Source organism: Rhineura floridana, chromosome 7, assembly GCF_030035675.1.
Source record: "Rhineura floridana isolate rRhiFlo1 chromosome 7, rRhiFlo1.hap2, whole genome shotgun sequence".
NCBI classification, from domain to species: domain Eukaryota; kingdom Metazoa; phylum Chordata; class Lepidosauria; order Squamata; family Rhineuridae; genus Rhineura; species Rhineura floridana.
The window spans coordinates 15,528,369-15,540,152 of NC_084486.1; the positions used below are offsets into that span (position 1 = coordinate 15,528,369).

Below are 11,784 nucleotides of genomic sequence, written 5' to 3' on the forward strand. Positions count from 1 at the left end.
TTAAAGCACATCCAACTTGCATTTAAAGCACATGACTTCCCCTGGGAAGTGTAGTTTCCCCATCACAGTTATAGTTCTCACCAACCTTACCAAACTACAGTTCCCATGATTCTGTGGTGGGATTCATGTGCTTGAAATATGTTTTGAATGTGCTTTAAACGAATGGTGTGGATCTGCAGTAGGTATGAAGTGCATTCATTAGTGAATTGAAAAGAACAATTTTAAAATCTTTTTTTTTAAAGAGGAGAAGGGTTGTAGGTCAGTGGTAGGGTATATGTTTTGCATGCAAAGGTCCGAAATTCAATTTCTGGAAAAGACTATTGCCTGGAATTCTGGAGAGCCAATGCTAGTCCATGTAATCAGTACTCAGCTAGATCACACCAAATGGTCTGAGTCGGTATAAGGCAGATTCCTTTGTTCTTAAAAATAGAAAGAGACCCAAGGGCCACAGTGACTCTAACATTTATTTATGTATTTTATTTACAACATTTATATACCACTTTATTGTAAAAAACCTCAAAGCGGTTTACAGAAGGAATTAAAACAATGAAATCATTGGCAAAATAGTTAAAGACAGGTATTTAAAAACATTCAAGATAATACAACCAACAATGAGTTTAAAAACATGAGATAAAAAACACAAAGCTTTTACATGCCTGGGTAGGCTAAAAAACATGTTTTTAGCAAGTGCTGAAAGTACAATGAAGGTGTCTGCCTAATGTCAATAGGTAGGGAATTCCAAAGTGTAGGTGCTGTCACATTAAAGGACTGATTTCTTACAAGAGCAGAACAAGTACTATGTGGCACCCGTAACATGGAAAGCACAGCTTGAACTTGGCCTGGTAGCAAATCAGCAACTAGTGTAGATTTCAGAGCAGAGGTATTATGTGCTGATAGGGTCTCACTCATGTCAGCAATCATGCCACAGCATTCTGTGCTAACTGCAGCCCCCGGGTCAGGTTGTGCTGCATGGGGATTTCTGTGACCTTGGCTGGCTGGCTGCCAAGATTTTTTTAGTTTTGGTTTTTGGTTATGAATCCTGACTGGTTGTGGGATGCTGAGTATTCTGCCTTACTCATAGGAATTTTGTTGTGGTTGGTATGGTATTGCATTTAGGAAAGCATCACTGTCTTTTGTTTTTGTTTTTCTATTTCCATTTCATTTACCTTTAACCTCACTCCCTTTCATCCACAGAAGCAACAACAGTGGTTCCATGCGCTCTGCTCAACCCTATTAAACCCACTGATGATGCACCTTGTTGTTTGCATGATGGTTAGTTTCTTGCCCAATAGTGGTGAAAGAGAATTCACATACAGGGCTGCTTGGCTGCAACTGTTGTTCCCAAGCTGCTGCCTATGAAAGTAATCCAAACCATGTGTGTTTTCTCTCTCTCAATTATTCACTGGAATTGGGTTGGCTGTCAAAGTGAGTTTATAGCAGCCCACGGGGTATATAGAAAAGAGTAGAGAATGTTCTTACACTTACTCATTTCTCAGACTTCTTTCTGAAGTGAAGGGTCAAATCTGTAAAGAAATTTGGAGCAGGCATGTGGCAGGGCATTCCAGGCAGGGGGTTGCCAACCCTGCTTGGATATGGATATCTTTGCAGAGGATCCGTAGCCAAGCTTTACCAACAACACAATCCAAACCATATCTACTGAGTCCTATTGAGTTCTATGGGGCTTAGTCCCTTAGTAAATGTGTTTAGAATTGCAGCCTTCGGGGGCATCCATCTTTACTCCTGTGTGCTCCCATCTAACATCTCCACAACACTAGACTCCTTTCTTCCTACAATGGCCTTCTGGTGACTGGCCTGGCCTGAGGGCAGTTAAACCCTTTTTGCCAGCAGCAAGTTGGCTAGATTAAATGATCTCTGCCCAGGCTCCATCTTGTAGCTAAGATTTCTATCTTAATTTCCAATCAGAGAAATGTTTTTGTTTTAATTGTATGCTCCAAGCAACTGTGGTTGATGCTTAATGTATCATGCTTAATGACATCACTAGGGCCCGACCCCAAAATCTCAGGGGTTGGGATGCTTCTGATCTGGCAACCCTAATTGAGAGAGGGAGGGAAATGTCATAATGTTTTGGGAGAACACCAAAGTTTGCAGCCAAAAGTACACACCTACCACTCTAAACAAACAACAAACAGTCCAATGAGGAATGAGCATGCACAATGGCCACATAATGGCCACAATGGTCTGCTGTGTTAATCTGGGCCCTGCTAGGCCTGCACACCCAGCTGTTAATGGTGATTTTAAAACACATGCTAGAGCAGCCATGATGGATTAAGATGGTTGACACTGAGTCACCTTTGTGTTGTTTCTGTGTAAGCTGCTTGGAACTTTGTGTTAGATTTCACTGTTTATCTGGTGATAAGAATAGTAGAAAAAGAGGCATGAAGCCAGAGAGAGAGAGAGAAAGCATGTTTTGCCAAGTTAGTGCTGGGGTATGTCAAAGCGCCCTGTATGGAGAACCGCTGATTAACATGTTGCTGGGGGGTGAAAGAAGATGGAATGAAGTGTCATGAAACTGGACATGGGTGGCTGGAACTCTGAACAGGACACACACTCCAACATTTTGGTGCAGCTCCCAGTTATTTCCTGTTATAGCACATTCTGGTAATTTAGTGCCTATCTAGTTGGAAGTGAAAGTGGGCTGCCCAAAATTAAGGTACTGACCTGCATCCCTAGGGGACTCCTTCGGTATTCAGAAGTGCACGTTTGCGAATTACAATAAAATGGCATTTAAAAAACAAGCAAGCCAAAACCTGTGTGACAGGAACATGAGAATGTTGATGGCAGCTAAGCCTACACAAAAATTTGTAGAGGAAGGGTCTGAAGAAACCAGAAGTCAGGCAGATAATAGCCCTAATTAGGTGTTCAAAAGAATGTGTGAGGGCATGCAGAGCTTGGAAAAGTTACTTTTTTAAACTACAGCTCCCATCAGCCCCAGCCACCATGGCCGCTGGAGTGGGCTGATGGGAGTTGTAGTTCAAAAAAGTAACTTTTTTGAGCTCTAGCATAAAGTGTAGGTGTGCCCTGCTTTCAACACCCCTGCATGTGCCAGCCTCATTCCTTCTGTCCTTTGTTCATTGAGCAGGAGGGTCTGTAGGGAGATTCTATTCTCCTGCTTAGAATTCTCCCCGTGATCCCAAACCCTGCACTATCAGGATCCTGATTGCTGGGAGGATTCTTAGCGCAGACAGCTATACATGCTTAGAATCCTCCCTCAGATCTTTCTGCACAGTGTGGAAGGCTGGGGTAGAACAAACAGCTCTGGAATGCACAGGAATGTTGGTGGCAGAGGTGGAGTGTATGGCCCTGCACAGTTTGTGCCATTGCACATCCCTCTGGATTGCCTAGCTAGGGCGGATGTGTGTCTGTTTATCAATGTAATCAATTGCTGAGAGTAATTTGAAGGTTAATTTGTCAGTGGAAGAGAAGAAAAGAAAAATGGAGAACAGGAGGAGGAGAAGGAGGAATTAACAGGCTTAAGACCTGAGAGTATGGATAAATATCTTGGAGAAGGGGAAAATGTGTATGGTGGGGGAAATGCATTCCCAGTCTCCTGAACTGTGTCCCATGCTATATAGCTTTAAAACAAAACAAAACTATGGTTTAGGGCTGGCAGGTGTCTTAACATAATATAGCAAGGATGGAAAGGGAGAAACCATGGTCTAAACTAATCTCACCCCACAGTGCCTGAACAGCACTAAAAGCCCTGACAGGACTACATATCTGGTTTGGTGAAAAGTGGATCCACCCCTCATCATGGCATATTTCATCCTATTGCTCAGAAGCTGTTCAGAGTACCTCTTTTTTTTTTTTTGCAATAGGAGAGGGATCAGTTTGTTCATTGTATTTCTTGTCTTTCTGTAAAATATTTAATGCGAGTTACTAAAAAAAGTCTAATATAAAATCAGATTAAAATCAGGTTTGCCCCAGGGGCCAGCAGTTGCTGACCACTTGTAGTAAAGTTTTATAAGAACTCAGTTGTTATACAACCACCTCATCCAAGATAATGCTTAATAATATTAAGATTGACTCCTGTCAATCTGTCATTTGTCAATACCCTTGACCGATCTTTCCCACTAAACTGTACAAAATAATGTTATTAGTAGGCTTAATCTCTCTGGCATCCTTGAGGTTCATGGACTGAGGCTAATACAATTTCTGGAAAAGGCTTTGCTTTAGTAAATTCCATAAAATAAAATAAAAAAAACAATCACACTTTCAAATCAAAGTCTCCTATACAGCTCAGCTTCTCTCTGTGCTCTGCAAAGGCATCTTTTGATGAGTTAATCAATGGAAACACTTAGAACTTGGCACACAATCTGTTCCTCCTCCTTCCCTTCCCTTCCCTTTTCCGTGATTCCTGAGTTAGATATGTCTTTCTTTATCACTTGCTATTGACCTGTTCTCTCTTTCTTCTTCTTCTTAAGGGGATTATCTCTGCCATCCTAACCAAATGTACACAAAACGAAGGATTCATTCCCATCAATAAAAATCTCTGGTAAGTGCTTTCAAATTCACTACAAAAGTTTGATTGATGCGAGTCACAGCAAAATGTGCTCGGAGCTTGTATCAATGCCAGGAATAAGATGAAAGATATGATATACCAGACACTACTCGGTTTGCCCTATTAAGAAGCTAGCATTCTAGTGCCAGTTTATTGTTAGAAGTGCCCCCACCTTTGTTGGGTTTGCATTTTCCCTGGTGTGGTGCTGTGGGCTGTTTATAATTGAATGATGACTCACTACTTGAATATCAGAACTTGCTCCAATGAAAAGCATTTTGTGCTGAGATGATATGCACACTTTAGCTGTTGATCTGTAATGGCTCATTCACACATGAAAGTCTTCATCTGACGCTACAGTCAACAATTGATGAGCATGAGCTACGAACCACCCCTGTGGGTTTAACCACATGCTGCAAAGACACTTAACAGTGTGGGAAAGGGCCATAGCTCAGTAGCAGAGCACATGCTTTGACATCACTCTCCTGTAAAACCCCGGAGAGCTGCTGTCAGCCATTGTAGTAGACAAGCCAGCGCTGCTGCTGCTATTATTGTTATTTCTTACCCACCCTTCGCCATAAGGTTGCAGCAGTCGATGGACCAAAGGCCTGACTTGGTCTAAAGCAGCTTCCTATGTTCCCAAAAAGCTGACAGCTGTTGTTCTTCTGGAGAAAAGCAGCTTCAGGAGGAGGATTTAGAGTGGCAATAGTGGTGCATGGGAGTGTGTTTAGCCCTACCTGCCACTTCTCCAGGGCAAAGTCCTTCCCAAAGGGAAAAGCAGATGTCAAGCTTTTGTTAGCATGCAATTCTGCTATCAGTTTCTGATTTTATATTTGCCAGTAGCACTCTGGTTGTAGCATCCCATACAGTTCCTAATAAAGTATGGTTAGGTTTGATGGCATGGTTCTCACTGAGGAGGGACAGGATCACTAATGCGATATATAACAACGCAATCCACTCTAACCATGTAAGATACACAATGCATTCATTACCAGGAGCACAGTACCATGCTGCTTCCAGAAATGCAGTAAGCAGCCCTAGATCTCAGATGGTAGAATCTGAGCATTCTCTTTTCTAGTGAGTTAGACTGAAAATTATGGCACAATGATAATCCTCTCATGGAAATCCATATAATAATATTTCTCTTAAAAAACAATATTCTAGTGTGACTTAATATCATAGCTCTCAAATGCCTTGGTTGTTTTCTTCTCCTGTTAAACAAGCATAAGGGAATTGTACCAAAGACACAGTGCCGTCTTTCATGTTTTCCAGAAAGCCTGAGAAAATGCAATGATGCTTAATGGAGAGTTAATTCATTTTGAACACCTATAGGGGTTCAAATGAGTCTGCCCATTATCTCCAGCCCCTTTTATGGTACTTATCAGAGAGGATGAAACACTTGGATGAAGCACTTGACGGTTTTAAAGTGAAAGTGAAAAATCAATAGCTACTCACAGCCTTTGCTCTATGCAAATGAACAGCCTAACTGGTTGGGTCTACAGAACGGCATGAAAAATATCATGTAGGACAATGGACTTTAGAGCAGAGAGGAAAATTCATTGCAGCAAGCAAACATATAGCTGTACTGAAGTGAAACTGCTACACCTGCTTGCTGTTTTTTAAAATACAATCGCAGCCCAAACATGAAACAACATTAAGCGTTCTAATGAAACATGCACAGTAATGGATATGCTAAAAAAATAAAATGATGATTTAATGTGATGGATAAGAATTTTCAGTTTCTGAAGTTGCACTGGGAAAGATTATAGCAAGGGGCTGCTCTCACTAAAACAGTGTGATATGGATATGTCTTTCAATGTCAGTTGATGTGGCCTAGTGGCTAGCAGGCCTAACCTGTGCATGCTTGCTTTGGAAGTAAGGCCCACTAAGAGTGTGGAATGGCCAACCTAGTTGCATCTCTGTCATGGGGTGATGATGTCAGTGGGGGAAAGTTCATGCATTGTTTGCACATGTTAAGTTATTTCAGCATAGGAGACTTAGAAATTCTCAGTGTCCCTCAACATTTTGTGGAGGAATCTATGACAACAAGACTGATTTAAGGTGGACCTGCTCTCTCTCACACATATTCACATGGGAGGGGACTCTTCTATTCATGGCTAAAGAAAGGGAATAAAGTTTTATTTTATCAATTGATTGACTGACTAACTGACTGAATGCCTTTCAACCAACGTAGTCTATTACATAGATAAAACTAAGAACAATTAAAATGGAACCATGGTCTTCCCTTTTTCAGTGTTTCCTCCATTCCACGGCACATTGCTAAGAATGTGACTAGGTGGGTTTCATACTCCAATCTAGCCCCACACAGTGGGCTTCTGTCTCTCTGCTTGTTTTCTGTGTTTCCTAGGTCTTTGTCCTTTGTCACCACACTGAGCTGCTTCTCATTTGTCCTGCTTGGAATCATGTTTTATGTTATCGATGTGAAAAATTGGTGGGGAGGCCAACCTTTCATTTTTCCAGGTAAGATATTGGAGCGGTGCCTTGTGACTTTTGATTGGAAGAGTAATACTAAGGTATGTTTCTGAGAGAAGCTCTGTCTGGGCAGACATTTAATCTGTGTTGACTTGTGAATAGCATGCCATGAGGTTGGGGTGACACCCACTGGCCCTGCCTCTCCGTTGTGCCTGCTCACCATGCGTTCATGGCTCTGTCTCTACAGCGACCTGTCCATGTACACCAGGTGTGGGAAACCTTTGGCCCTCCAGATGTTGCTGAACTGCAACTCCAATCATCCCTGGCCATTGGGTCATCCTTGCCGGGCAAATGGGAGTTGTACTTCAGCAGCATATGGAGGGCCAAAGGTTTCCCACATCTGATGTACATTCCCAACATGCAATCTGTGCTTTGCGCAAATGGAGAGTACAGATCCGCACATACAGAGTTTGATTTGGGGCAATCCAAACGTTGGATGAAACATCAACACAGAATGAAATATCAATGCAGGACAATTGAGGAACACGTAACCCATTTCAGTTCAGGTAGAATGCCAAGAGAATGGAGCCTCACTCTGCTTCTGACAGCAGGTTAAATCTTTCCCCCCCCTTATTATTATTTTCCAGAGCCTTTCCTGGCTAACTGGTATTGCTTTGGCATTTGACCATGCTGTATGTTCTCCGTTTTGATTCTGACTGTTATGCATTTTAAAATCTATTTTATAGATTGCTTTTATGTTGGTACGTTATAGATTGCTTTGATGTTTTTTTTTTTTTAACTATTAGATTTTAATAGCTCGTTGAAAGTTGCTTTGCATGCTTTTTGTAGAACAGAAAAATGACTAATAAATGACTTAATAATAATGCTTACTGTAGACATAGATACACACACCCCAAGACTTTCCCTGAGAATTGCATAACATCAATTCCAAAACACATGAAAAGACTGCTCTGTGATTCATTTAAGTGCTTATTGACATTAACAAGCAATGCTACTTTGAGAGTGCAGTGACTGTACCTGGTAGAAGCCAAGATAAATCATTCTGTATTTTGCTCAATCTTAAGACTTCCTCTGGAGCCACTTGACAATCTCTACTTAATTATGTGTTTGTTCAGGAATACAGACTTGTAATTTATGAAGCTGTTATGCCAAATGGCTTATGTCTATCATAGGTTATAACTCAAGTCTCCAAGTAGCTAGACTTTTGCTCTCATCAGTACTTCTAATGCTGCTTAACTATACATTGCTGATCTCATGCTGGGCAGTGTAAGTAATATTCGGGTTCTCTGAAATCAATTTCTAACAATTCGTACCCTCAGTGGAGCGTATGCTCCAGTTGCCCCTGATGGCTATTCTTTGTAGATGTGTACCTGTGTTACCCCCGTTTTACCTTTGAAGGAGATGTTAGGAATGCCTTTTTAAAATGTTGTTAATGTGAGTTGCTATCTTTCAGCTCCCTCCCAAGTAGTCTCTAGAGTCCCTGTGTGAGGACTGCATGAATCTTGATGCTAGTGCACAAGCATGTAAATGCATGCACATGGACACCTGCTCCCCTTCTCCATAACTGCCTGTCCTGACAGTAAATGTTGCTGTAGTATTTTCTTAAGCTGTTCTATCAGTAAAACTATTCTGTTGGGCAACTAGAATTGTTGGCTGAAAAACAAATAAACCCGAAATCTGCACCTGGTTCCTCTCTTGGCCCACCATAGTCTATCCTAGTTCATCTCTCACACCTTAAGCCTAGTGGTCCTCCTTCGGAATCTGCTCCTTTTGATCACTCTACCTTGCTCTTGCCTGCTTTGGTTCTTGAAGAAATAGAATTATTAAAATCTTTCCAGTTTTTGCCTACCCAATCCCAACAGGAGATTATTGCTAGACTTATTTCTTTAACTGATACTCTCACTCATGTCCTCCCTCACAATAAGACTATTCCACTTCAGCCACTGATATTGGTTAACGATCAGATGATAATCAATTCCAAGCCTGGTAAGCCTGAAGTGAAGACTTACCTCACTAATCAGGAATATCCCCTTGATAATCCTCCTTCTCCTACTCATAATCAGATTCCCTCCTCCTCCTCCTCCTTGTTCCATCAGAATTCAGTTAATAGCTCCAGTGATCTTTTGACTTCTTCTAAGCACCCTAGGCCCCACCCGCTGGCCCTAACCTCAGGCCTTGAATGGCTTCGTGTCAGATACCTTGATCCTGAGGAATTGGGACACTCCCCTGCTAAGGTCCCCCCTACTGAGACTCCCCAGCTCTTGGACGATATTTGACTCTGAAGGCCCTAGCTCCTGCTTTTCCCTTGACATTATTCCTTCTGGATGCTTTGAGACTCTTTTTGCAGAATTCTCTGTCTTTTCAGACTAGGTCCAGCTCACTTTCTTTCTGCTGCAACCGTTTGATGGGAGCTTTCATTTTTAAATACACGTCATTCCCGAGGGGCATTTGTGTGGGTAGTGAGTTACTATACTTCACTAATGTCTATGTTATTATTTCATTATTCATGTTGTTCCTTCCTGCTCCTCATAATTGCATAGTGCCTTTTCTAGACATCCTGACTGAAGGCTCGATGTCTAGTTTTCACCTCTGCAGGTGAAAACCACTTCATACCACTTTTCACCTCTAAAGGTGCACAACATCAATAGCTTGCAGAAGTGGGCACAAGCCCTGCCCTGTTGGGTGGAGGTTATCTGAAGCACTGCCCGCTTTGGTGCCATATCTTTATATAGCATGAATGATGACAGTCATTATAACCATGCTGCATTTTAACATTGTTTTTCTGTCTGCTGCTTTTGTCATTGTCATTACCATGGCTTTAAAGGTTTTTATTTATTATTTATTTATTACATTTATACCCCGCCGTTCTTTTCATGAGAGAAACCCAAGGCGGCTGACATATGGTTCCCAGGCAGTCTCCCATCCAGGCACAGACCAGACCTGACCCTGTTTAGCTTCAGCAGGTTGCTGGCCTCATGTGCCTTCAGACCATAGCCTTCATATAAGCTGTCTTAAGGGCCCAATAAGGTCAAGCAGTAGAATGAAGTGGTCCTGTCACATACATGAACACATTGGAGGTGTTCACCCCTAGCAACCTCATCCTTAAACCAGGGCTTTGAGTTAAGAGAAAAGGCCACTTGCAAGTGGAATGATTCATACCCCATAAGGAAGTGTGAGGGCAAGACAATAAACAGTCTTAAAAACTGCAGTACAGTGATTTTTAATGTACAAAATGTTGCAGAAAGGTGATGCAAGCTACTCCACATGGGTCTATTCTAAACTATTTTTCTCCCCATGAATTTGCAGGGATGAATTCAATCCTTATCTATGTTGCAAGCTCCCTCCTGGGCACATACTTCCCTTTCAGTTGGGAAATGAAGTTTCCAGCCTCCCACACGGAACCCCTTTTTCAGAATCTACTGGGCACGTCACTCTGGGTTTTAGTCGCTTATCTCCTCTATAGGAAGAAGTTCTTTTTAAAAATATGACTGTGGGATTTGGAAATGCGAACTCCTCCCTGGCCCCAGTTATTGTAATATGAATATGATAATTGACACTCAGCAATCTCAAAACCTGAGATTGGTTTTGAGGAGAGATGGTGTCACTGCAGCTATCTTCTCTATCTCGTCTTGTAACATATGACATAAAAATGTGGGATGTGATGCCATCATGCTGTGTGTCTCCTGCCTCACAATGATGGAGATGGAAGCAGGGAGATAAAAATTACAGTGACATCACACTTTGTTTTAGACATTACAAGGAAAAGAGACTGAAGATACATACAGCAGCGGCAGCTCTTTGTCTTATAATATCTGGCTTAGTCCCAAACTGCCAAGGAATCCAGTCTCAGCAACAACAAGCAAGATTAGAAAGGAAGTACTCTGCCAAAAACCGTTTCTTATGGATACATCCACTGGAATCGATACAGAATCCATTCCATAGATCAGGAGTGAGAATCCTGTGGCCCTCCAGATGTTCTCGGACTCCCATAGCCCCAGCCAACATAGATGCAAAATGTTATATTGGACCTGGCCCCAAATAGAAAAAATGGTGTAAACTTCTATCATGAACAAAACATAATTGTACTGAAGTTTAGCTTGTTTCACAAATTCTTTATGTATGTTTTTTTCTTTAATCAAATGTGTGGCAATGTTTTGGTTCAAGGATATAAAATAAATAAGCAACTTCAATGGTTGATTCAAGATGCCTTTTTTCTTCCCTCATGGATGCACTTTGAAAGCCATATAGTTGTACATTTCACAAATCTCAAAATTACATGGAACTTGGAGTGAAGTCTCCCTATGTTGTTATATTATCAACCAGAATGAAGATGTCTGAGATCCCCCACCTCTAGAGCAAGATGCTTATCATACCCCTTGCAACATATGACATAAACAATGTGTGATGTAACACCATTTGTGATTCAAAGTGTTGGTTTTGATCTATAAAGCTCTTTATGGCTCAGAACCCCAAAAGCTTCTAGAACGCCACTCCTGATTTAATTAATTAATTTAGTTAGTTAGTTAATAAACCTTTCTACCTATATTATATTTTTGCAAGCGTTCACATGTAGTGTGACACTTCTAGGTGAGGCAGGCAAGGGCAGCAAGCCCTTGCGATGAGGCCTGTAGGGGCTGCGGGCCTACACGGACTCACCAGGTGGGTGGGAGGCCGGCCAGGGGAGAGGAGGCCTGCCGCCCTCTGGGTTGGGGAGAAGAAGGGGGAGCCCTGCTGCCCCCTGGGGTGGTGGTAGGGAAGAAATAGGAGGGGAGCTCTGGTGACTGACCCCTGGGGTAGGGGGGAGAAGCTCTGCC

At 42.0% G+C, this 11,784-nt stretch overlaps 1 protein-coding gene across 1 annotated transcript in view; it reads left to right on the forward strand.

The window, feature by feature from the left end:
- The window catches only part of LOC133388619 (heparan-alpha-glucosaminide N-acetyltransferase-like), a 134,536-nt gene extending 123,371 nt beyond the window's left edge, over positions 1 to 11,165 (forward strand). The window contains exons 7-9 of the mRNA XM_061634578.1: positions 4,443 to 4,513; positions 6,885 to 6,997; positions 10,277 to 11,165. Of these exons, the coding sequence (XP_061490562.1) occupies positions 4,443 to 4,513; positions 6,885 to 6,997; positions 10,277 to 10,458 (366 nt within the window). The 3' untranslated portion in view covers positions 10,459 to 11,165. The remainder of the gene's footprint in view (positions 1 to 4,442; positions 4,514 to 6,884; positions 6,998 to 10,276) is intronic.
- Positions 11,166 to 11,784: the final 619 nt, after the last annotated feature.